Genomic DNA, 26861 nt, shown 5'->3' on the forward strand with positions numbered 1-26861 from the left:
GCCTACTTGTGCTTCTTTTCTCTTGTAGTTCAACAAGTTTCTTTGGCTTTCTCATTAAACGGTTCTCGATTGCTTCTGTCTGATTGCCACTCGATTCTTTGCCGGGAAAAGTCGACAAAGGTGTCACTTGAAACAAGCGAACAAGCCGACAGTAACTGCCATGCAAATTGGAATTCTAATCGATCGATCGTTTTCAATTGAATGTCATCGTCTTTGCTACACTTTCTCGGCGAATTTAGATATCAGAATGAAGTTAACTAAACTGTTTGATAGGCGAAAGTCTGCTGGAATGGAAAGCCAGTTGGCAACCAAACTCAAAAGGAATTCAATTAGACGCGTTGATTAAATTCACGTGCCTTTATCTTTTATTCTCTATTAACTTGTGAGTTCGCGTTCTTTCTTATTCGTCTTCAGTTTCTCGACTAAACACTAAGCACAAACATAAAGTTCTGCTACAAAAATTACTCAATTTATCCAACCATATTATATGCGCATAATATCTAAAACGAAACTCAAATGTGAACTCTCCTATAAACTCATTCATGAAGTTCAAGTTCATTCTTATCTGTCAGAAACATATGAACCCATTTTTATGTTCTTAAAAACAACAAATTAAAGCAATTGAATGTTCCTCGCATTCACAAATTCGGTATTTAAGGGCAAACCGCCTGTACATATTTACACAATGAGCCATAGGCAACAAAAGTTACCCAGTTGTGCTATCGATTGAATATGTTTATTTTCAATTCCTGTTGAAATCTACGTTCTGCAAAACATGTGCATATATGTAGGCCCAAACAAAGTGGCAAGTGCAGAGAGGTACAGAGTAAACACTATCCAATAAACAATTGTTTATGGAAAACTCATTATAAATATTTTTGAATTCGTAACACCTAACGAATGGTGAGCTTGGTGGGATTTTTATTAAGAAAAGTCGCCAAAGGGATAGAACTAATATTGTTTTATTGTTTAAGATTGTCAGATTTCCGTTTTTCACAATGAATCATTGTATTTGTATTGGATTTCTTCACTGTAGTGCTAACTAATGCGACCCTCAAACTTGCTAGTTATTTTTCAAGAGGTTCTTGCAACATTAAAACGGCCCTGAATTTGCAGAAACCTAATAAAAGAGTGCGTAACGTTTTCTTATCACAGAAACTACTGATAACGTTGGCAGGAAACTTTGAATTCCAGACCCGTTTGTTTACACACATATATTTTGATTCACAGCACACTGTTCATTTTGTATTAGTTCTTTCGCAGTTCATAAGGGCTGATGATTCTCCATTCGAATGACTGGCACTTCACAGATAGTTATGTTAATATTCGTAGCACTTGTTCAGATTAATAACCAGTAATTAGGTGACACCTCTGAGTCACCGTTATCAAACTCCGGTGGGAAATCGGAATTAACTACGCCCGTCTATAGTCGAACAGTTACTGAGAACATCCAGCTACCCGAGCGGCTAGGTGTGCACCAGTGTGTGTGTGTTTGCGCTTATGTGTGTGTGTGGGCGTGTACGTGTGTGGCTTTGTTGGGGAGAAAAATCGAAAAACGAATCGTGGCGAACGGCAATCGTTTAGCAGCAACAGGTTCGTTTCCCGTCGATAAGCTCAAACCACGCAACTCAATTCGGTGCGAACGCAACCGTCGTCTTGGCCAGTGCCGAAACATCGATCTCCTTCCGAAGGAAGATGATGGTGCTGCACGCACTCAAGTATCTTTTATGGGAGTAATGCGATTTTAAGTAGACACTGCTAATTGCCAATTAGGCTAACATCAAATTCGATTGGGAGCGGCATGCTGCACCAAACAGGCAGGTTGCTAGTGCCAAAAGTCAATCCACACTTAATTCCAGCTAAACACCCAACTACTCAGTCTATTTAGACAGATAAAGTATTAAGCAAAATCGCAAGTGCATCCGAAAAAATATATGGGGGTTCCCAGGACATGATAAGTGCTAAAAGATATATTTATACGTCTGATTACCAGAGGTCTGATATGTACTTTAAAATAATTGAATTCCATATAAAATGTATACATTATTTTAAGTGCAATTTACATATTAATATGGGATTAAAAATATGTTGTTTAGCCCTAAAAACATTAGTATAAACAATTTATTTTTGACAGGTATATTTAAATTGCAAATTGTGATTATAAAAAATTATTTTTCCCTAACTGTACTAGTTTAGATAAACATTTCGTATTTTGTAGCCCATAAAAGTGGCACACAATAATACATTTTAGTTGCAAATATTTTTTATTTATTTTATTTTTCTTGAGTGTGGCTAATGTTTGTCTGGGAAAATGTGTTCGCATGTGAAATTTCAGCGGCGCATTCTTGAAAACATCTTGATGTTGATAACCGTAATAAAGCCAAATGAGATTGCATAACGTGATTACAGAAAGGCAAAGGAAAATGCAAGCCCAGCATAGCGGAGCAATGAAAAACAACTGACACAACATACTTGAATAATCAGCATATAATACGCGATATAGCGACATGTTCATTATACGTCGGGATTCGGTGCGGTTGCATTGAGACAAAGGAGATATATATGTATGATATATATATAAGCACAACATGCCTAATGACACCAGCTGACTGAGAAAGTTGCACAAAAATGCAGCCCAGCACGGGGAAATGCGAAGCGCAGAGGCGGGTGCGGTGTCATAAAACTTCAATAAATTTTCAAAAATTTATGAATTTCTTTTTTTTGACGCACGCCACATCTGTGTGGGCAGCAGATTCGAGTGAAAATACACGGAGAAATGGACTGAACGAGTGAGAACGTACAGTCTCTTTTCGACTCACTTATCAGCTTCTTTTTTTGCCTTAATGAACTAATTAACCACGGCTTAACGGAATGTACACAACACATTAGCGATTTAAGTGCGGTAATTATTAATAACAATAGCTTGTTTAAGGGAATGTTTCCTGTCCATTAAATTGGCATTTTCAGTTACAACTGCAAATCGTCGGATAGTGGATGGAAGTAGGTTTCGTTTGAATAATAAGAATAACTACACTTTTGCATTACATAAGTAACTTAGTTAGGTTTTAGCCCAAACTCCAACGTGTCTTTGGTTTTAACACCATCCTTGAATACATACGTGCAGATATCCCTTGAGGCGCGATCGTAGATCCTTGAGGAAAACCATGTTCATGGTCAATGCCATAGTACGGGTTTCAACTATTTGCTTAGTTTATTTCACACAAACGGCATTGAATGTGATATTCGTACACCGAACGTTACACATTGGCAGTATATTTAAAGTTATTTTCTTTCTTTTCGTTAGCTCACTGTAGAAATATGCGAAAATTTGTATACTCATTTTCCAAAAGAAAAATTGCACAACGCAAAAAGTGTATCGCTGTGGGAAAGCTGGCCAAATATTTGTCACAATAAAAAGCACCAGGCACCCACCTCTCCACGTCTACGGACTCATCATATATACACACTTATATTTATGTACATATGTATATACGGATCGGACACATCGAGTATCTATCGAATAAAAAAAGCGACGATGTCAAGGCGCTGCCAAGTCGCAAACTGCAATGCTAGGAAGGAAAAACGCTCCGCTCTGGTGGCGGAAAAGCGATTAGAAAGCTTTTCGATTTGCGCACATAATTTCGGAAAAAATAAAATAGGAAAATAACGAAATTCGCATTTGAAATTGGCATGCGAATGCAAAAGGGAAGCGAGTGCAGACAGATACTGACACGTGTGCGCTCTATGTATCCATGAGATACATTATGTGGAATTTTTATCTATCGGAAAACTTCTACAAATTTCGCTCAAAACAAACACAAAAACACATTTTCCATTTACCTGCAACGAGAAGAAATGAGAAAAACATTTATTAGTATATCAAGTCGGAGTAAATTCAGTTAACTAATGATAATGATGATGGACCACTTTGATTCGGCCCGCGGCAATTCATAAATTGATAATTGGCGCCCGCTTTGAAGTCGAACTGTTCGACTGGGGGGATGAAGAGGTCGACCCAGCGACCAATGACCAGTGGTCAACAATGAAACTTACGATTTCTAATCGGTCGTTTGCCTCCGAAAAAAATAGAAAAATATCATAACATACAGAAAAGCGAACCGAGCCTGCTATTTAAGCTCCAGCAGCAAGGGAATTCGGCGCGGCAGGAAACACCGAAGCGTTTGCCGCACGCACATGAAATCAAACCGAAAACAAGGTCGCCAGCCATATAAACTCCACGGGCACACATCAACATAACCATATGTTTGTACTATATGTATATCAACCCATAGCGTACCCTTGGCCGATACGATGCTTTTTCACTTGATCGGCCCACGCACGTCCACAAAACACATGTGTGCTCACGGGGGGATATTTTTGCCATTATTTTTATTTTTATTTTTGTGGTTCAAACGAGCGATTTAATTTTCGCACTCTAAATGGGAAAGGTACATAAATAGGGGCTTATAGAGATAGAGAATCGCAAATACTCTGCACATTGCAGATATGAAAGGGAATGCCAATTTCTAGTATTCATTTATTTCCTTACTTTCATTTACATATCTAGCCAATTTTTAGACTTTGAAAATTATTACTTGGACTTACAATAAGTACGCAAAATAAAAAGTACCAATGTACCGAAGGTACCAACATTCATTTATCATTAGGAAAAGTATTTGTTTTTAAAGAAGATTCATTCTTACAAAGTGAAATGCTACAAAATCGATAATGCACGCAAAAATATTTAATTACTTTAAGATCGATTCACTTTTCATATTCATGTTACCCGCTTCCGCAACGTAAGGTGCCGAAAAAAAAACAAATTACTTGACCATTTATGAGCAGAAGACTGCTTAACAATTTGAACAGGTAGAAACTGGCTTTGTTATTATTGCTACTACTACTTTGTATATTTTGGACAAACGCCTAAACAAACTGAATTCGGTTTTGGTGTGAGATTTTGCATTACAAAACCGCAATGGCAGGGGAGAACTGAATTGGAAATGCGATTTTCCCGAGTGTCAACTATAAATTTTCCAAAAACGCATAAAGGCAATGACAACTTATTATGGCATATGCATGTGCTGGTGCTGATGAATTTGTTTAGTTTAGTTGACAACTGAAGCTGTCAACGCTTCTTATTTCGTATTTTATTTATTTTTTTAATTCGTAATTCGAGTTCGACCCAATATGGAAAATGGTTAAAGGGGGTACAGGGGGGTTTTGACCCAGTCGGACGGCATTAAGGCAAAGCCATAGAAAGGCATCGACGACTGTGACAACAATACTAAAAACAACGAAAATTTTCATTTTTCTTCAACGCTTCTTTTTCTTAACGATTTTTGCTTATTCAGCACATGCAACAAGTGAATTGGGGTTAAGCCTCAGTAGCGTAAGTACCGTAAATAAATAAAAAAAACCAGCGAAAGAGACGCGGCAATAAAGGGAGGGTGAAAGAAGGGCCGCAAGGTGGCCGCAACGAAATTGTGGCAAAATTAGAACAAAATGTTGGCCCGCTTGAAACCGAAAATCGATTTTCGACTGGTCTCGAATTTTAATTGATTGTCACTTGGATTTTCACTTTTTACGAAGCGATTGGCAGCCAAACGAAATATAAAAGTAAAAGAGAAATGGAATTTCACCCAAGCGCCGTTTGGTGTATCTGAATCTGTGAGTATCTGTATCTGTGTCTTTTATCTTTCGCCTTTTGTCTTAATTATTAACTAGAAATCCGCTGAAGCCGACGAAGAAGCCGTAAAATAAATGGTCCAAATCGCGTAGATTCGTTTAGCAACTTACACTCAGCTCGAAATCGGCTAATCCCATTGTGGTAAGGTGTCTTTAAGTTTATCTGCCGTATTTGTATCTGTTTTGCACTCGCGTTGCGTGGGCGTGCCTCTCGAAATTAAGGACATTGACATGGCCAAAACGCATTTATCCGTGCGTCATCCGTCGAAAAACATATATTTCTGCACACCCGTACGAGGAATAAACGCGAAAATCACCAGGCACAAAGGCTTCGTCTTCGCCTTCCCAATTTATGCAATTCGCTTCTGCAGCACGCCGCTACTTTCACACACAAACAATAACAAACGAACCATTCGAGCAGGCTGAAACATCGAGCGACGCCACAACGAACCACAACACAACCGGCTTACTCAAAGTCCGCGAGCGAACTGAAGAAAAGCACACAGACCCAAAGCCCGCAGCTCCAAGCCGAGAGAGCGAAACGTTGGTGGGAGAGCGTACGAAAGGCTTGAAAAGTGGGAGAGCACTGCATCCACCATAGGCAAGGGGAAGATACTCATATGTACATACATGACTTAAGATCGGCTTAAGTAGCTACCAAGAATACTTTAGTTGAGGGGGGTAAGTTCCATAATCCACTCCATATAAATATACAACGTACATTTCACGAACAATAAAGCTTAAGAATAGGGATCCTCAAGAAATTATGTGGTATTCTAGGATACGTGAAAGTTATTGATTCTATTTTAGTAAATTTATAAATTGCAACCAGATGCGTTTGCCAGGTGAAAAACAAGAAATTCAATAAAAGAAAAACAAGTTTCTGTCAGTGTAGTTCAATGAAGTGATGCTCCGGAAAGAGTAAGACTAAAGTAGAGAGAGATAAAGCACAGAAGAGAGTGTGCGGCTGAATAACTGCAACTCAAGTTTGTTAATTGGCTCCGCTCAGATTCTTTTCAGTTTTCCTCTTGGCTCTATCCCCCCAGCACCTCTTTCTTTTCTCAACACTCCCATTGTACCAGTTCTGGGAATTGTACAGCTATGTTTGATTAACATTTGAGAGAGATCCCCTCTTCCTCTTCTGAACTCAAGAATAAGCTCGCGGCATCTCACCGATATTTCGACTATTATGAAACTGTCACACATTTCAGCTGGCCACGACTTTGTTTATTGTTTATTCCAGAGAATAAGCCAGAAGATAAGCCAAGTGTAGTCATTTGCATAAGCCTCAAAATAGCTGGAAAATGGAAAAATGGGCGAGAGAGCAAGTGAGGGAAATTCCATGGCTCAGCGTGGCGCCGCTTCAATTAGAAGAATTCTTGGCCCAAGGCTTTCTCCGCTCCAGAGAAATTCTTTCACCCAAGGCTACATTTTTCTAGAACAAACCATTAAAAACGGGATATTTATTAACTTTATTTGCCAGTTGCTATGTCTAAAATACATTTTTAAAAACCTCTCTCTAGTCGCACAAGATTGATTTTAGTGTTATATTGATTACTTTACCCATAGTTTCATATAAATAATTGCAAGTTCCTCCACCTGAATTGAATTGAAGGCCTTCAACCCTTTGCAAAACAAAAGTGAAGAAGCCCCGCAAACGAGTGACTAATTAGATATCCATACCCAGGGCGGTTCCCTTCTTTCAGCCCACTCCGCCAACCTTTTCGCCGGCCCTGACTCACCCGCCTGACCTATTCAATGACTTTATTAAAGGGTTTTCGAATCGATACTTGTGGGCCGTCGTGGGGTTGTATGTTTGCCGACACTATGCGCGTTGGGAAAACGGAAATTGCTGGCAAAACCCGAAACCGGATGTCGGATGTGCAGCCAAAATGAAAAACGGCAAGCCAAAAAAGAAAATGTGGCCAATGCCAAGTGCAGCGACTGATAAGAGTCTCGCTCGCTCGCTAGCTCGGAAAAGCGAAACCGAAATGCGGCAATCGAACCGAAAAGCGTCGAATGCGTCATGCCAGTCGCCCAGCCCACGTCGATCCAAGATCCCAGAGGTTGACAAACCCAAGTCCCAAAACGCCGAACACCGAACACTGAATCAAAACACTATAAACACTGCCACGCACTCGCTTCGAAAACAGCGCCCAAAAAGTTGCCCAGCCAACAAGACAAGTCAGCCAGTTTCGTCATAATTACACGCCCCTCTTCCAACTCCTTTTCTTTAAAGCCAAAAAAAAAACAAAAAAAAAGGAAAAGTGTCCAAAGCCATAAGAAGGCGAAGTACTCTGTGTACCCTATGTACACTAGATTTTATCACATTTTACAACACACATTCGTATTACCGCTGAGATTCTTAAATTAATTTCTCCTATGGCTATGCGTTTCTTACTATTATTTAAACCGAAATTAGTATAATCTTTCCGAAACATCAACAACTTACTTACGACTGAAAAACATTATTATCAAAAAGTTGCATAAACGACGAAATCTTGTTGCTTAGATCTTAAATGAAATGGAAATGGATTGGATATTTCGGGAAAGTTCGCCGCGTTCAGCCGGAAAATGAGTGCCTGTCAATTATGTCATTAAAAAGGGAAACGGAGTCAAGAACAATGCCAAAACGAATGCTCTTACCACATGGCAAGCGAAAGCCGAGTTAAGATCTGAATGGATATGCAGATTGTCGGAGGTCTTAGCCACGGTTGTTGCAGATGTACATATCTGCAGACGTAGATGTCTCTGAAAATGTATCTGTAGGATGGTGCTTTTCGGGCCGTGTGATTGCTTGGGCGCTGTCACGTAACGAAAGGGAAAACTCTGGCTGTCGCCTGGCTTTAACTTTGGCTATAGCTTTAACTTGGCTCTGTGTCTGAGTTTTGCTGTCGCATCGATGCGGCTGTGGGAAGACATCGTTGTCGTCTGCAGCAACATGCAGTAACAAGTACAACAATAACAGGAAAGCTACAGTAAAGCCTCTCGCACACGAATGATGCAACATGGGAGGCACAGTTAATAAACTACAATGTTACCCAAGGATGTCTTTTAATATTCAAAATCACTACGTACTGATTCAATGTATTTCAGATACTTAAAGCTTCTTTCAACTACGTTCTCGGTAATTAACAACAAAGAAGTTGGACTGTATGTTGCCACAATGACAGCCCAGCGGCAACAATGGCTGCCAAGAAGAATCGTTTATGGCCAGAAGGGGCGGGCAGGGCAGGGGAGGGAAAAGAGGGAAAAACAGGGAAAAGGGCCCACAGTGTCGGCCGACGTCAAAGAGGAAGGCGCCCTTTCCGCTGAAAAGTTCCGACTGGCTGGCTTCAAGACATCATGCGAAGGGTGTCGACTCTCATTTGCATCTTCTTAAACAGCCAGTTAAAGAATAAACCAGCCCCAGTTGAAAGCCTCTTATCCCCGAAATCCCAAGCAACCCAATTATTATGCCATGTTTTCGCTACAGTTAAAAATGATAAAGCATGTGCACTATTACAGTTACTTTTCGGTGGGAAAACTGATGTGTCGAAGAGCATTCGATGGAAAACATGGGTAGGGAGGAGCACAGCAGCAACGGCTCCAACTAATTGCATTAAGAGCTGAAAGGTGCAACTGCAACTGCTGCACCGATAAAAACAAAAATCAGAGCAATTCCCACAGAATCGGCGAGGCATTAGCCGAGCTCACGTAATGTGATTAACATGGATTCCCCGCACAAACACCACCATGCGAATGGCAGATGAGGTGTATTAGTGCGGCACCTATCGCTGAGATTAGAACTATCGCAGGGAATGGGCACAAAGTGGAAAACTCTCAGAACTCAAACCACAACTTTTTTTTAAAGTATAAAGAAAATTACTAGCTCGAGTGAAATGGAAAGAAATGCCAGACACTGGCAATACTGAAATCATTTGTAGGTTATCCTTAAATAAGGGATTCCAAATTATAGAGTTATTTACGCAAAAACAATGTATGCAGTTAGTTAAAACAACCTTAATGGTTTCTAAGTATTTTTTTTTGTCTAACTATAATATTTATTATTAACCAAGCAACAGAAATGTAAGTGCTTAGAATTAGCGTAAAATTACTTATACTATTTCAAATTTCACAAAGCTTACTTATTACCATTACTTGAACCATATGTATTTCCCGTTTGACTAAAATTTATTTACTCTTCTCTAAAATGGGAAGCTTTTTAGCATTGTTTGTTGTTCGTGTGGCGCGTTGTTGTTTCTCTTGTTGTTCTTGCTGCTGCTGCATTCAATCAACGAACAACGGCATTTTGAGAGCAGCGCCTAAGGCACTGGCTTCGACGTCAAACGCGGCGGTCAACAACACTTGCAGCGATCGAAAAAAAATGGTTTAGTAAACAGCAAACAACAGCAACAACGACGTTTGTTTGAGGAAGCCAGCTTAGAGTGGGAAAATTGGCAGAGAGCGGCTCTCAAACGTGGAGAGTGCGCGAGAAGAAAAGAGGGACGGAGCATCGCAGGTGTTTGCCAAACAATTGTAGTAGAGCCCTGGCACGCTTTTCTAACCTCTCTTTCACACTGCACCATGGTCTCAGCACTGAGAAAAATGCCATGTAGGGCAGTTGCCAAGAAATATAATCATAATGATTATTAATGAATTTTAAAAATTGTTTTTTAATGTTAACTATCATGCTATTTGGATATATAACTAAATATAATTCGATTTATTTAATTAATTTAAGTTAAAAGCTTCTCACACCATTCCAACACGAGAATTCGTATCAGACAGCCCCCAGTTACGCTCAGTGCATCTGTCAACCCTACCTCTATTTCTTTCTCACTCACATATGCACAAGTGGCATGTCTCTGTTATGCTATTAACATGCTGTTAATTTGATTGAAAAATGCTTTATGGCAATAGCCGCAGTTGCAGTCGTTGTGGCGGCCCAGCTTTTGTTTTTGTTTGCCATTTGTTCGTTTTTGGTCGAGTGAAAGTGAAAATTACGAAAATTATACAGAAATCAATGTTACCGCAGCAGCCGTCGCAGGCGAGGAAAATTGGATGGAAATGGACGGCCAGCAGCGGCTGCAGAGACACCAAAAAAATCAAATAAACGAGCAAACAAACAACAATACCCAGCTGTTTGACGGCTGCACGTGCAGCGTTTGGCTGTGTTGCCAAAGAAATTGCAATTGCAACTGCAATTCCAAACGGAGTGTGGCAAGTTCAAGACGCTGGCCTAAGGTGCACCACATTCCAGGTGTCAGGCGAGACGAGTTCTACATCTGCAACTAGTTTCTGTATTTGTTGTGGTTCTTAGCTCAATGAAGCTGGGTTCGGAAAAATCGAATTTTTGAAATTTAAAAGCTGGAATCGTTTGCCCATTTTTTGCCCATGTTTGCCCACCAATTAGTTTTTTTTGCCCACGTCCAGTTTTTGAGATATGAATTTTCGAACAAGTTCGAAAATTTTCGAAGATCAAAAATTTCACTTTTTTCAAAATTTTTTTTTTTTTATCGCAATAACTTCGTTTGCCCACGTTTGCCCACCCTTTAGAATTTTGAAATTTTCGAAAATTTTCAAAGATCAAAAATTTCACTTTTTTCAATTTTTTTTTTTTAAATCGCAATAACATCGTTTGCCCACGTTTGCCCACCCTTTAGAATTTTGAAAAAATTTATACTTTAGAAAATATAAGACATTCAAGTTTACCTAGGTGTCTTTGCCCATCCTTTGAAATTAATTTTTTTCGTTTGCCCACCCTTTAATATTACATTTTAACGTTTGCCCACCCTTCAAAATTATTTTTTTTCGTTTGCCCACTCTTAAAAATAAAAAATTTCGATTGCCCACCTCTTAAAACTAAATAATTTCGTTTGCCCATCCTTTAAAATTAATTTTTTTCGTTTGCCCACCCTTCGAAATTAGTTTTTTTCGTTTGCCCACTCTTAAAAATAAAAAATTTCGATTGCCCACCTCTTAAAACTAAATAATTTCGTTTGCCCATCCTTTAAAATTAGTTTATTTCGTTTGCCCACCCTTTAAAATTAGTTTTTTTCGTTTGCCCACCTTTCGAAATTAGTTTTTTTCGTTTGCCCACTCTTAAAAATAAAAAATTTCGATTGCCCACCTCTTAAAACTAAATAATTTCGTTTGCCCATCCTTTAAAATTAATTTTTTTCGTTTGCCCACCCTTTAAAATTAGTTTTTTTCGTTTGCCCACCTTTCGAAATTAGTTTTTTTCGTTTGCCCACTCTTAAAAATAAAAAATTTCGATTGCCCACCTCTTAAAACTAAATAATTTCGTTTGCCCATCCTTTAAAATTAATTTTTTTCGTTTGCCCACCCTTCGAAATTAATTTTTTTCGTTTGCCCACCCTTCGAAATTAGTTTTTTTCGTTTGCCCACTCTTAAAAATAAAAAATTTCGATTGCCCACCTCTTAAAACTAAATAATTTCGTTTGCCCATCCTTTAAAATTAGTTTATTTCGTTTGCCCACCCTTTAAAATTAGTTTTTTTCGTTTGCCCACCTTTCGAAATTAGTTTTTTTCGTTTGCCCACTCTTAAAAATAAAAAATTTCGATTGCCCACCTCTTAAAACTAAATAATTTCGTTTGCCCATCCTTTAAAATTAGTTTATTTCGTTTGCCCACCCTTTAAAATTAGTTTTTTTCGTTTGCCCACCTTTCGAAATTAGTTTTTTTCGTTTGCCCACTCTTAAAAATAAAAAATTTCGATTGCCCACCTCTTAAAACTAAATAATTTCGTTTGCCCATCCTTTAAAATTAATTTTTTTCGTTTGCCCACCCTTCGAAATTAATTTTTTTCGTTTGCCCACCCTTCGAAATTAGTTTTTTTCGTTTGCCCACTCTTAAAAATAAAAAATTTCGATTGCCCACCTCTTAAAACTAAATAATTTCGTTTGCCCATCGTTTAAACTTAGTTTTTTCGTTAGCCCACCTCTTTAAAATAAATATTTTCAGTTAAAAAGTTTTCCCACGTCTTAAAAATGTTTTTTTTTCGATTTTCTACTTATAAAACCAAATTTGTACATATGTATGTAATAACTGTAAGTTGTGCCGCCAATTCACATATGTATCTTAGGATCGGCGGACAGAATCACTAATATTATATGATTATGATGAACACACATATATATATATATATATATACAAAAAACTATATATATACATATGTATGTTCATCAACACTTGCATGAAATTTATCAATGATTAAGAAAAATTTATAAATTGTAAGCGAATGATTAACATTATATAAATATTAAAGAAAAAACTGTGTAACGGGTTGCGATCTCCTTATGTACGTTCATCATAATCATATAATATAAGTGATTCTGTCCGCCGATCCTAAGATACATATGTGAATTGGCGGCACAACTTACAGTTATTACATACATATGTACAAATTTGGTTTTATAAGTAGAAAATCGAAAAAAAAACATTTTTAAGACGTGGGAAAACTTTTTAACTGAAAATATTTATTTTAAAGAGGTGGGCTAACGAAAAAACTAAGTTTAAACGATGGGCAAACGAAATTATTTAGTTTTAAGAGGTGGGCAATCGAAATTTTTTATTTTTAAGAGTGGGCAAACGAAAAAAACTAATTTCGAAAGGTGGGCAAACGAAAAAAACTAATTTTAAAGGGTGGGCAAACGAAATAAACTAATTTTAAAGGATGGGCAAACGAAATTATTTAGTTTTAAGAGGTGGGCAATCGAAATTTTTTATTTTTAAGAGTGGGCAAACGAAAAAAACTAATTTCGAAAGGTGGGCAAACGAAAAAAACTAATTTTAAAGGGTGGGCAAACGAAATAAACTAATTTTAAAGGATGGGCAAACGAAATTATTTAGTTTTAAGAGGTGGGCAATCGAAATTTTTTATTTTTAAGAGTGGGCAAACGAAAAAAACTAATTTCGAAGGGTGGGCAAACGAAAAAAATTAATTTCGAAGGGTGGGCAAACGAAAAAAATTAATTTTAAAGGATGGGCAAACGAAATTATTTAGTTTTAAGAGGTGGGCAATCGAAATTTTTTATTTTTAAGAGTGGGCAAACGAAAAAAACTAATTTCGAAAGGTGGGCAAACGAAAAAAACTAATTTTAAAGGGTGGGCAAACGAAATAAACTAATTTTAAAGGATGGGCAAACGAAATTATTTAGTTTTAAGAGGTGGGCAATCGAAATTTTTTATTTTTAAGAGTGGGCAAACGAAAAAAACTAATTTCGAAAGGTGGGCAAACGAAAAAAACTAATTTTAAAGGGTGGGCAAACGAAATAAACTAATTTTAAAGGATGGGCAAACGAAATTATTTAGTTTTAAGAGGTGGGCAATCGAAATTTTTTATTTTTAAGAGTGGGCAAACGAAAAAAACTAATTTCGAAAGGTGGGCAAACGAAAAAAACTAATTTTAAAGGGTGGGCAAACGAAATAAACTAATTTTAAAGGATGGGCAAACGAAATTATTTAGTTTTAAGAGGTGGGCAATCGAAATTTTTTATTTTTAAGAGTGGGCAAACGAAAAAAACTAATTTCGAAGGGTGGGCAAACGAAAAAAATTAATTTTAAAGGATGGGCAAACGAAATTATTTAGTTTTAAGAGGTGGGCAATCGAAATTTTTTATTTTTAAGAGTGGGCAAACGAAAAAAAATAATTTTGAAGGGTGGGCAAACGTTAAAATGTAATATTAAAGGGTGGGCAAACGAAAAAAATTAATTTCAAAGGATGGGCAAAGACACCTAGGTAAACTTGAATGTCTTATATTTTCTAAAGTATAAATTTTTTCAAAATTCTAAAGGGTGGGCAAACGTGGGCAAACGATGTTATTGCGATTTAAAAAAAAAAAATTGAAAAAAGTGAAATTTTTGATCTTTGAAAATTTTCGAAAATTTCAAAATTCTAAAGGGTGGGCAAACGTGGGCAAACGAAGTTATTGCGATAAAAAAAAAAAAATTTTGAAAAAAGTGAAATTTTTGATCTTCGAAAATTTTCGAACTTGTTCGAAAATTCATATCTCAAAAACTGGACGTGGGCAAAAAAAACTAATTGGTGGGCAAACATGGGCAAAAAATGGGCAAACGATTCCAGCTTTTAAATTTCAAAAATTCGATTTTTCCGAACCCAGCTTCTTTGAGCTGTGGTTCTTGGTTCTCTTGGTTACCACTCCTGCCACACTTCAGCCCCTTCACCACCTATTGGGGCACATCATTTGCAACCGAAAAGAGCGGAGCAACACAGGCTGGCTAACTAACGTTGTCCCAATTTCGAGAACCCACTGTAATTGGGGACACCTGCATGCGCCGAATTCGAGTTTTCCGCTTTTCGAGTTCAAGGCGAAAACCCGTTCGCCAAGCAAAATCCAGGCGAAAGAATTGCGCCAAAAGTGAGGCACCTCGAAATGGGGCACATGCATAGTTCGGTCTGGCAATCGCAATTCGTAGAATACTTTATGGTTAAAACTAGCATATGAGTGACTACATATCTAAGATCTGAACTTTCAAAAGGTCAAACACACTTAATCGCTAATCACTTCGGAGGTGATTAACTTACGATAGATTATGATTCATTTGGGCTGGTCAATAACTTATGCTCATCAGCCAGCGGCATAAACCGATTCTAATAGATTACCAAGGTAATATTGCCGTATCCTAGCTCCTCACCTGTTGCTTTTGGCACCAATCCAATCGGCCCCACACCCAAAATCTCATTTTGACCCGGGGAAAAGGAACAAAGCAGCAGCTGTTGCTGTTGTAGCTGCGGCACAAAGTCAGCGCAATAATTTGCGCAATTGAACTCATCAATTGCAGCAATTAAATGTGCCCACGGCGCGGGAGGAAGTGGAAGGGGTGTTGGTTGAACAGGCAATAACGAGCTATGAATTAACTTAGTCAAATGCAGAGGGGCAGCAGGCAAATGGGTGTGATATAACGCCAGCGAACAACAACACAAACAAAAGGCCAGCGATAGGCAGCAAGTTAATTAAATGATTTTCAATGCCCGTCGACCCCGCGGTACGAAAATCACTTTCTTTTGCCTCTCGGGAAAAATCGAAGAGGGAAAACTAATGGTAATAAAGTTTCCGTTTGAACGCTTGACTAGCAGCGATGCATATATTTTGCAACATTTAATTGCTCAATTTATGTAAGCTGCTGGCAAGGCAAAGCAGCTCCGAGGGTCGAATTGATAACGAAACATGAGCACAACAACTGGCTGCACCAATGAAATATAAACAATATAATCTGCGGAGCTTCGCCAGAGTAAGGGAAATTTGTTTGTTTGCTGGGTGGAGGAGGGTGGTGAAAGTGGAAGCTCAAGACTAAGTCGCATCATCGCTCGAACGCTCATATAAAACTTTTTGCGCAGCCGGAATCTACAGACATGTACGAATCACGACTAGTCGCAGTATGATAAGCTTATCAGCAGCCTCCATCTGGCTGCCCCACGCCAACCTAATAGATACAAATTGAATTTAATTAAATGCATCCCATCCAATCGCAGGGTTGAGGAAAACTCGTGCAAAACAAATGTGTGCGGAAACACAGCGAGGAATCCGAGGAAAATTGAAGCTGTAAACAAGACGGCGACCGAGTGGCAATTTAATTAAAGAAATTCACTGCACTAACTATCTGCCTGCATCGTCATGAGAAATGTTTCTATTTTAATCGAATATATTGAGAAATACGGAATAAGTTACAAAAATACATTATGTGCACAACTCATTCCAGAGATAGAATATTTCCTTGATGCAGAATGTTTTGATAATTACTCATCATAAAATCATCTTATTTCCACAAATTACGAAGCAAAAACATTTAGCCTTAGCTAAATCCCTAATAAAGCCTGTCACTCTTACATTCCTAGGCTACTTATTTCACATTAATGAATATGAAGAACACGATTTATTCCAATGTTGTGGTTTCACTTCGATTCGGAGTCAGTAGGACTATCTTTTGCACACCCATTTGTGAGTGAAAAAATAAACCTTTAATTGGTATACTTGGTGGAATTATCTTGCAGTCGCAGCCACTTTGCGGGATGCAGTCGGAGCCAAAGGTAAACAACGGGCCAGAGACAACAAGCTGCAGAACTCCTCGCTCGCCCCTCGCTTCCCCGTTGGTGTGGCCCTTTGTTTGTTCTAACAGCCTGTCAGTGGCCAAGATGTGGCCACACAATGACGCAGGAGATGGCCAGGAGGGGTGATGTCGAGGCAGTGGGGCAGGGACACGTGACACTTGATGGTCCGACCGCCATTCCCCATACCAATTGTTTACCCAACATTCCGCTAGCATGCAAGCAAGTGTGTTTGTCGAGGCCTTTTGCCCATTGCAAATTTGTTAAACAAATCAACAAGGCTTTAAACCAAGCTCAAAACACTTAAGAGCCAGCAAGCACACATTAAATGGAATAAAGTTCATAGCAGCATAACAAATGTAATTTGTGCATTCTTTAAATTTTGAAAATAAAGCCCAACTTCTTAATGTGTACATTTCAATGGTAAATCGATTATTTAGGCATATTTACCAGTTGAATCAAATACTCCGGCATTTTCTAGGCTTTCCTTTGCCATCAGTGCCGTTTTCCATGCCAACTGGCTGACCCTGTTCCGCCGAGCAGCTTTAGAACAACGCCAAGATGGCTCGAATCGAAACCGAAACCGGTTCTCGGCTTTCTGAAGTCTAAAAAGAGGCGAACCTGCGGGCAGATTACGTCTCCTCTGCAACTCAGGTGCACCGCCGTAAATGGCAAAAGTATGTAAGTAGGAGCTGCCGCTGCTCCTCCTCCTGCGGGAATCTGGTTTTCTGGCTAAACACCGACTGAGTGTGACTATCCACTGGGCTTATATTATTCGGTGGGGTGCTGCACTTTCAATCCCATCCCACCCCATGCCATCCCGCAAAAATTCACCATTGAAAGTAGCTGCTGCGAGGTCTGGTGAATGGATTCATGAAATTAACTTAATGGGTCACTGCTGAATGATTTCTGACTCACTCACTACGTGATGGATGCTGTTCCCGATACCAAGAGCAGCATCTTCACAGAAGCTGCAATCAGAACTTATAAAGAGCGATAAGCGAGTTCTGAGATAAGGCGGCGTCGCATCGACCAAAACAACTTGGCCGCCCGTTTCTATTTATAAACTGCACAGTTTGCACCCTGTAATCAACTGATTGCAGGGCAACCCACTAATTGCAAGCCGGCAGTAATTGCATTACACGGAAAAAAGTTACCATTGAGATTTAATACCACATGCAAAGGTTAAAACTATGAGAAATCTTAAAAAATATTTTACAAATGTATTGATATTTTCGAACTTCGAACTTCTTTCGGAAATCGAATAGTAATTGTACTTTCCTCACTGTAGGATTTTAAAACCTCACTTTAACTGTGATCTTTTTCCTTTGCTGATTTTCTGCAATTTCCACTTACATTCGAGGCGTTCAAATTACCCAGTAGGTATTAAAAATATCCATAAAATTGTTGACCGCTGAGTGTCTATTTATAGCCTGTGGGTCACGCACTTAAGCCAATTGCCACTTGGCGCACTGGATGTGAATTTGAATGTGGAACGCGATTTGTGCACGCCACCTAACGAAAGTGATGTAATTTGCAGCCAATTGTTGCTGTTCTCATTGGCACGGTTATTATTCCTGGTCGATGGGGGGCTACTGAAGAGCTCCGGGGATGATGACCCACAAGTGGTTTCCGTCAGCTGGAGCGGAAATCACCGGTGCGCAACAGGTGTGTCAGCAAGGAGAGCACCCATACCCAGACAAGAAATGCCTCACAGCGAAAACGAGTGCTATGTTTAAATGTCTTCGATAAGCCGCAACCCAAATTAACAGTCCAGCTAACTTTGCAACGAAAATATTTATTAGATCGTGATTCTAAGGGTTTTCAATCAATGCTAATTCGAGTTAAGAAAAAACAAACAGTCTTTGGTCAGATGCAGTACAAAACTTATATTATTATTATTCTATATTAAATTGTAGAGGTGTTTACATAGACAATTGATTCATTCGTGATTACACCCTTTCTGGTAATGCAATTTAAGAACATTTGGTGCTTAGAAGAGTTGAAAGAAAACAGTATTTAATTAAGTGAAGTTGGACTGTTTTTGCGTAGGAATGTTTAAAATACCACGGCTAAATCCACGAAAGAGGTGGGAAAAGAGGCAAGGGGGTTGGTGGAGGGGCCGCTAGCTGATAGGAAAAATGTTAAGCAACCGATTTGACCGGCAGACGCACACTCCCACACACTGACGCATGCACACGCACGCACACTCACCTGATAATACGAATCCGACATGGTTTATTTGGTGCGCCGCTTTGAATCACTCGATGCCGTAGCTCCTTGTTGTTGTATTTAGTTGTTGGTTATTATTAATATGGTTCTTGTTGTTGCGTGTATCTTTTTGGGTGTCAGTATTTTGCTTTTGGCTTTTATTGGCGCCGCACACAAGCACAAGCACACGCGTCGCGTTATTGTTTACTTTCCTTTGGCTTTCGGAATTGTTTAGCACTTTAACACCTGATGCCGAACAGTATTTTCTTTATCTCTTTTTATCGAATGCGCTCTCATTTGATTTCCTGCGGCTGAAAAAGCAACAAGCTGAATAGAATTATGTTGTTTTTGGGCAGGGCAACACACAAACACACACGCACGGCAAACAACAAACACACCAACAAGTGGCAGCACCGAAAGGTAAAAGAGAGAGGGAGCGAGTTTGTGAGAGGCAAGGGAGAGAGAGTGGGACAGCGCATCTCATTGTTGCGAGCGAAACAAAGAGATGGGGACTTGCTCTTGTTCTTCTCCTTTAGGCTCTTTTCTCCCCACTTTTGCCCCTTTTTTCTGTTGCTAAATATTATGCATATTCCAGAGACAATGGCGTTCACCCATTGAAATTGCCCACAATTGAACGGTGCTTCTTTTTCTTTATTTTCTGTTCCGCTCTTGCAATTGGGTTTATAAATAAGCTTTCTAGCGAGTGCGAGGGGAAGGAGAGATGCAGCGCCAGTTGCGGCAAAATAGCGACTCGCGCAGCTAAAAAAAGGATTGGAAGCGAGGGGCAGACGAAATACCGGTTGCCGTTTAAATGGCCACATCCGCATTTATATGCACCTTGAATTAATGGCACGGCCAAGATTGTTTAAACTAAATTTTTCACCACTCACACACACACATACACGGACATTGGGTTTAACAATAATCTCGGCATCTTCTTCATCTTTTTATCTTTTATACAAATCTCAGGCTATCTCGCTCGCACACACACACACTCATTCGGCTCAGATCGAAAAATTCTTTTGCTGTTGCTGCGTTGTCTTCTCTCTTTTCTCTCGGTGTGTGGTTGTTGTTGCTCTGCCCTGCATCGTTCTCTCCAAATTTTACTCCGAATCTATCAATCGAATTAGGTATCACGCACTCTTATTTTCAAATCATAACGCCGATTGCATCCAATAAATAAACACTGTATTTATTTGTGTTTTTGTGATCTAAAACGCAAAAGTACAACCCAACACACACGGATGTTCGAGTTACAGCCAGTGTGACCGCGCCAGAGTGAGAACAATATGCGGAATAGGTTTTAAATATACCAAGAAAATACCATTGAACACTTTCGGACGTGATTTGCACATTTGGGGTATTCCTAAAATTGAGGGTAAACAAAATTTATTCAAAAACAGCGATGATTTTCACGTATTTTGACATGCAGTATAAACTGTCAAGAAACATAACATAAAAAATCCAAAGCCCACGTAAGACAGTAAAATACTTACTGTTGTACGGAATTAAAAAAAAAAAAAAACAAAAGAAGGCTTCTTCTCTTTGTAACGATAATGGGATGTTTAAAATAAATGTTTATTTCGAAATTAAAGTCTAAACGGCTGGCTTCTTCGGCAGCGATCCAAAGGCGGAAATGACAGTGCCCTTGGTGCCCGTAACAGTGGTGGTTAGTGCTGGAAGAGTGGTCTTAACAACGGTTGACGAAGGTGCCGGCTGATCCCACTTGGATTTGCTGCAGGATGAAGTCGAATTAACAAGTGAATTCAATAAATACAGAAGATTAAATGCATGCTTACCGCTTTTTGGCCTCCTCCTCGACTTTTCGGGCCAACGCAGTGGCCTGCTCCACCTTGTCCATGTCCTTGCGATCCTTTTGCCGCTTCACCATCTCCGTTTTCTGGACCGCCGCCAAGGACTCGTAGTAGGACTCCTCGCCCCACTGCAAAGGATCATAGATCTCGGGCGGATAGTTGGTACCGAACTCGTTGATGTCGCAAAAGCTTATTAATTTGTCATAGATGCTGGGATTGCGAAATTCCTTGCGATCCTGTATGACGCGATTCATGTCCATATTGGTCTGGCTCATCTTTGTGTACATTTTAGTGATTTTGGCCACTAATTCGGCGGACGGTTTCCCCTTTGGCTCGGGTGGCAGCTGAAACTTATACTTGGCGTACTTGGCATCCTTTTCGTAGCTCTCAGCCGTTCGTTCCTCGACCGGGAAACATGCAGGCTCCTCGTCCACCTCCATGGGTGCGTCCCCGTCCTTGGAACCACCAGCACTGCTTTTATCCTTGGCTTTGGGACTGTCTTCGCTCTGGGAATTGGAACTGTTGCTCTCGTCGCCACTGCTGGACTCCTCTTCGCTGGAGGACGCTGCGGCGTGGTCTTCGTCCTCGTCGGAAATCAGTGTGTCATCCTGGTAGCTCACCAGCCGGCGCACCTTCTTGGCCCGCTTCTTTTTCTTCTCCTTGGATGGCTTGCTTTCTTCGTCCTGTTTGGTGGGCGTCGGCGTGGGTCGCTTGGGCGGTATAATAACCTGGGTATTGGGAAAGGCATTTAGTGACATTTCTAGATATTGACTAAAACTAAGGTGATACCAGGGACGCCGTGGAGTTTTGGGAATCCGGACTAGCATCGCCCTCGTTCTCGGAATCCGTGTATTGGGCGGTCAAGCTGGCCAGGGCAGCCATTTAATTGGATGTATTTAAAACTTAGATGACCACGACTGCTATTTTAAGATATTGTTTTTAATTTGTCGAAAACAAAACTGTTTTCTTTTTCTATAGCATGTGAACCAGGGCTTCAGTAAATATTATTTGGTATTTTTGGGGTAAAGTGCGATATATCAAAAAAATTTTGCCGTTTCAAACATTTAGTAGCTATGCTTTGATGTTCATAGCGTTCATAGCGTTAAATAATACTAAACAAAATAAATGAATATAAATAAATAATATATATATATATATTATAAAATAAATAAAATTAATATAGAAGATATTTCATTTGCTCATTTAGGTCTTAAGTATTTTCCAAACATATGTTTACTTTTCGCGCACCTGGCCACTCTCAATTGTTTAAGATGAGCTCGACGCAGGAAAAACCGGAGGAGCTGGACAGGATCCAGAAGAGGGTCAACAAGATCCTGGAGGCGCGCCTGGAGTCGGACAAGGTCAGTGCCCAATGTACCCAATCGTGGCCAATAGCGAATAACCCCGCTACTGTTCCAGGACACATTGGACGCTCTGAGTGGTCTCTCTACTTTCTTCACGGAGAATACCCTGCAGAATCGCAGGAATCTGCGAAGTCAGATCGAACAGCGCTCCGTGGGCATCAACGAGAACTTTCTGAAGGCCTTCCGCCAGGTGAAGCTCTCGCTGGATGCCGTGTGCGAAGATCTGGACACGATGGCCACGTCAGTGGAGACGATGAAATCTGATCTGGAGACCTCAAAAGCGCTCACCAAGGATCTCATCAAGCAAACCAACACCATGCAGCGGGAGAGGGACCGCTTAGAGGTGCATAAACAGATTGCGCAAGCTTTCCTTGCCCGTTTTCAGCTAAGCGGAGCCGAGCACCAGTTACTATATGGCGCTGCCAAGGATGCACCCATTGTGGCGGACTTCTTTCGCGTATTGGACAGAGTGCAAAGCATTCACGCTGACTGCCGGCTGCTGATGCAGTGTGGCTACCAAACAGCTGCCATCGACATCATGGAGGAGATGACACTGCATCAGGAGGGCGCTCTGGAAAGGCTCTACCGATGGACCCAGAACCACTGTCGCAGTTTAGAAAACAACGAGATAGGCCCGCTGATTGTGGAAGCCATGAGCCGGCTGCAGGACCGTCCTGTGCTATTCAAGTGATTGATTTTGTGGAATTTCCTGTAGCATTTGTAAAAGTAGTTCCTTTGCAGATACGTTATTGATGAGTACGCGATTGCTAGGAGAGCTGTTTTGGTGCGTCAGTTCATTGAGGCCTTGACGGAAGGAGGTCCTGGAGGGAACCCCAAGCCCATTGAGCTGCATGCCCATGATCCGAAGAGATATATTGGCGATATGTTTGCGTGGCTGCATCAGAGCATTCCCACCGAAAAGGAGAACCTATCGTTGCTGTTCAAAAAGTGCGATAAGCAGGGTAAAATGAGAAAATGCATACATTAAGGCACCAAAATAATGCTCTTCGTTTTGCAATAGATATTTCCGACCAGCTGCAGAACGCTTTGGGCTACATAGCCGATGGAGTTTGTCATCCTCTCAAAGTGCGTGTGGAGACGATACTGCAGGCGGAAAAGGACACTATTGTGTTGTTTACCATTTCCAACCTTTTGCGCTTCTACCAGCAAATAATGCGCCAGGTGGTGCAGGGCGGCAGCCTGGAGGAGTGTCTGGTGGAGCTTCAGAAGAGCAGTGAGCAGATCTACCTGGGCGCCTTGGCTGCCCAGGTGAGAAGTGTTTTGCAGCGTCCCTCTGGAGGATCGGGCCTGGCCTTGGAACCGCCGCAAAGGGATCTTGTACCGCCGCCAAGCGTGGCACGTTTGCTTAATATGCTCAAAGAGATTCTTTCGGTGGCCACCATGGTCGATGGTCGGCAGGCAGACATAACAAAGATCGTGAGCTGCGTGATAGATCCGCTGCTGCAGTCCGTGCAAGAAAGTGCTGCCCATCTGCCCACCGTGGACATGGGTGTGTACCTTTTGAACTGTCTGCATCACATGCAAAGCTCGCTGGCTGTCTACGAATATATGGATGAGCGCGTGGAGCGGCTGCAGGCGCAGTCGGATGCCCAGTTGGACACACTGACCTCCGAACAGGCCTCATCTCTGGTGGCGAACCTCAATCTGGGTCCCATCTACGCCATTCTGCAGAGCAATCAATCCAAAATAGAAACAAACCTGCTGAAGATCTTCATGTCCAAGATGGACGCCTTTCTGGAACTACCTGATGTATTGCTCCTGCCGCAGGTGCAGCTCATCATGTCCAGCAGTCACCGGGCCGCCGTTCAGAAGCGCTCCTTCAACGTGATCGTGGCCATCTACAAGCAGATCTACGAGCGAGTCCATGATCCGGCCAACGGCTTCGAGCAGCCGGAGCAGCTGCTGCACAGAACGCCCGAGCAGGTGGCTCACATCCTGACCTCCACTTAGTGGATTGGGTATTCCAATTTATATTGCGCATTACTATAACTTATAATTTATGTATACATTAATAAATATTTCTGTATTTTGATCTAAATAGTACAAAAAAGTAGAAAAATATTATGTTTATTCATGCAGTCCGTGGGAACGCTTATTGTTATTGTGGTAAAATAAAAAACCAATCGTATATCTGATGCGGACAAGAATAAGTTCCAATGCCTTCATACTCGGCTAGCTTAAGCTAAGACTAAACTAGTGAACTAGGTCATCGTGACAGTGGCCTTTTGGAAAAGTTCTAGGGTGAGGGCGGAAAAGAATACGGGAAAGTTGCTGGCTGCCAGCTGCTGATCAATAGGCGGATTGAATGTGTGCGAATATGGCGACTCCAGCAGCGCCAAACAGTTCGATTCGTTGAGGCTGATGTCCAGATAGTCATCCGGTCCCTCTGCAAACATGCTCGATATGCTGTAAGATAAATATTTAATGTTAGCAACTGAAAGGGAGGATCTATGGAATCGGTACCCACCGATAGTTGCTGTTGGCACCAATGCGATCGATCCTATAGCCCAGCAGCATGTAGCACACATCGCGGAACTCCTCTCTGGCCGCCTTGAAGCAATCCTTCATCTTGCGCATCTTGCCATTGGCGGACTCCAATTCGGCTCGAAGTTGATTGAACTCCTTAAAGTTCAGTGTCATGCCGCCCGTGCTGGTGGTTTCATTGAGCCTCTGCTCGTGATCGTCCTCCAACTTCTTGTTGCGCCGCTTGAGTCGCTCAATCTCCGCCTGCAGCTTCTCCATCATGTTCTTGCTGGACTCATAGGCTTCGGCAGCGGGATTTTCACTGAAGTGTACCACCTTGAAGTCCTTCATGTTAAAGTCGCCCCGCAGGCAGCGTTGCATCATCTCCATCTCCAGTTCCTCCTTGCGCCGACGCAGTCGATCGTTTTCAAGCCGCAGCGTATCCAGTTCCTTTTTGACGCTATCGTAGCCCTCTCCGGCGGGTTCGTTCATAAGCTCCTGCTGGCGCAAGGATTGAATTTCGCGTTCCAATGTGGCACACATGTCCTTGTATCCGGTTACGGTGCGTTCAAGCACCTCCATTCGGAAGCGCACCTGCATGTCCTGCGTCATGTCCGCCACACTGGCATTGCTCATGGTCATGTCCTTGTCGAAATTTTCCACCAGTTGTTTGTAGAAGTCGCGCTCCTTAGACACGGTGATTAGTTTGCGCTGCAGCCGCTCCTTGAAGTTCTTGTGGCGTTTCAATCCGATATTGAGATCCTCGATGTTCTTCAAGTAAATGGCGCACTTTTGCTCTAGATCTCGAACTGTGGTCTATAAAATGGAGTCAGATAAATTGGACTTGGAACACATTGGACAAAACCTACATTCAAATGCTTAGTATCCGAAGCCGATGATGTCTTCTCTGCCACGTGAATGACGTCTTCTTTTAGCAGTTGCTCAATGCGCGAGCGTAGGGCCATTGGGCTGACCAGAGTGTTGGCCAAGCAGTGATCCTGGGCCACCTTGACCCACTCCTTGAGTTCTTGCTCCACGTGAAGCAGTTTCACCTGCAGGGAAGCTGCTTCTGCCCGAGCACCTTCCTCCCGGTCCAGTCGCGTTTTGTAATCGTAGACCTGCTCCTCTAGAAGCAATTTATCGCCTATCAGAGTGTTTAAATGCTTGTTGTGGCTGCGCAGGTGCTCCACCTCAGCAAGCAAATCTGGAACACTGGCGAGGCGCTCCCGTGAGGTTTTGACCACCTCCTTCCAGTCGCTATACGACTGAATTTCGAACTCCAGCTCCTTGATGCGATCGTTGGCCACCTTCAAGCTTTGCGTTTGCTTCTCGTGACTGGCGCGCAGCTGCTCGAATCCGGACACCTTTTCCTTCAACTCCTCATGGAGTTGACGTAGACGCTCCACTTCGTTGCGCGTAGACTGAAGCTCGAGATCGGCCCGCTGGGCTATGCGACGATATTCGCTCAGTTCGTTGTTGATGCACAGCTGCACATCGCGGGCATCCTCCTTCTGCACGTACTTCTCCTTCTGCAACTTGATCGTGTATTCATCGAACTTTAGCCTAAGTTGGCTCAACTCGGTGGTGGCCCGACTGGCCTCATTCTTCAGGACCAGCTCCCGTTTCCGAAGCGCCTTAAGATCATCCTGCAGCTCCAAATACTTCTTGGTGGTGATGTCACACTGCTCCTTTAAGGCCGTGCTATTGTTCTCAGCCAGCAATATGGCCTCTTTGTGTTCCCGGTCCTTCTGTTCGATTTCATTACGCAGCTTCATTACTATGGCCTTGGTTTGGATCAGCTCGGTCCGTAGTTTGCTGTTCTGCAAGGAACCCATGGAATCGTTGGCGGACATATTGAGGGAAGAGGAGCTGGCGTTAAGACTGCGTTCCGGTGATTCCTGTTCAAGGCGTCGCTTATTGGGTGCTAGTAGAGCAGTTACTTGTTAGTGTCTACGTTTGCGCCTGTAAATAAGCACTAAAATAAAACTTACAAGGTCCTAAATCGAAGGAGGCGGAAAGCCGGTTGAAAAGTAGTTTCTTGGGTGCTGAATGGGTTATGCTGTCGTTAAAGCGGTCCATCATATCATCTATGCTGCTACGTATGTCGTCCATTTTAAATTTTATGTGGGAGCCCGTAGTTAACGTTTCCAGTACAGATATTTATTTGTTTAATGCTGAAAATATGTTGGTAAAATATTTAGCTTAGAGTGGCTGCAAATATTTAGACAA

General features: G+C 41.4%; 4 protein-coding genes across 13 annotated transcripts in view; 1 reads left to right on the top strand and 3 right to left on the bottom strand.

Moving 5' to 3' along the window:
* The window catches only part of LOC117138001 (serine/threonine-protein kinase N), a 36411-nt gene extending 16160 nt beyond the window's left edge, over positions 1 to 20251 (bottom strand). For 2 of the 10 annotated variants that reach the window (XM_033299796.1, XM_033299802.1), the window contains exons 1-2: positions 5800 to 6160; positions 3119 to 3308 (exon numbers count right to left, since the gene is read on the bottom strand). In XM_033299796.1, coding sequence (XP_033155687.1) covers positions 3119 to 3184 — 66 coding nt within the window. In that variant the 5' untranslated portion in view covers positions 3185 to 3308; positions 5800 to 6160. Of the gene's footprint in view, positions 1 to 3118; positions 3309 to 5799; positions 6161 to 18973; positions 19298 to 20111 lie in introns of those variants that run through there. The other 8 variants (XM_033299798.1, XM_033299797.1, XM_033299800.1 and 5 more) reach the window with 6 other exon arrangements.
* Positions 20252 to 20509: 258 nt separating this feature from the next.
* On the bottom strand, positions 20510 to 21775 carry LOC117138004 (SAP30-binding protein). Its single transcript, XM_033299805.1, has 3 exons — positions 21574 to 21775; positions 20770 to 21512; positions 20510 to 20705 (listed from the first exon to the last, which is right to left on the bottom strand). The coding sequence occupies exons 1-3, from the start codon at positions 21664 to 21666 to the stop codon at positions 20567 to 20569; spliced, it is 975 nt and encodes a 324-aa protein (XP_033155696.1). The 5' UTR covers positions 21667 to 21775; the 3' UTR covers positions 20510 to 20566.
* A 258-nt stretch (positions 21776 to 22033) lies between these two features.
* LOC117138071 (conserved oligomeric Golgi complex subunit 6) lies at positions 22034 to 24207 on the top strand. The gene is made up of 4 exons (XM_033299895.1): positions 22034 to 22145; positions 22204 to 22835; positions 22890 to 23110; positions 23170 to 24207. Exons 1-4 carry the CDS (start codon positions 22056 to 22058, stop codon positions 24117 to 24119), a joined length of 1893 nt encoding a protein of 630 aa, XP_033155786.1. The 5' UTR covers positions 22034 to 22055; the 3' UTR covers positions 24120 to 24207.
* Positions 24208 to 24220: 13 nt separating this feature from the next.
* On the bottom strand, positions 24221 to 26847 carry LOC117138070 (mitotic spindle assembly checkpoint protein MAD1). The gene is made up of 4 exons (XM_033299894.1): positions 26624 to 26847; positions 25502 to 26556; positions 24637 to 25448; positions 24221 to 24575 (listed from the first exon to the last, which is right to left on the bottom strand). Exons 1-4 carry the CDS (start codon positions 26742 to 26744, stop codon positions 24371 to 24373), a joined length of 2193 nt encoding a protein of 730 aa, XP_033155785.1. The 5' UTR covers positions 26745 to 26847; the 3' UTR covers positions 24221 to 24370.
* Positions 26848 to 26861: the final 14 nt, after the last annotated feature.

Source organism: Drosophila mauritiana, chromosome 2R, assembly GCF_004382145.1.
Source record: "Drosophila mauritiana strain mau12 chromosome 2R, ASM438214v1, whole genome shotgun sequence".
In the NCBI taxonomy this organism is placed as follows: domain Eukaryota; kingdom Metazoa; phylum Arthropoda; class Insecta; order Diptera; family Drosophilidae; genus Drosophila; species Drosophila mauritiana.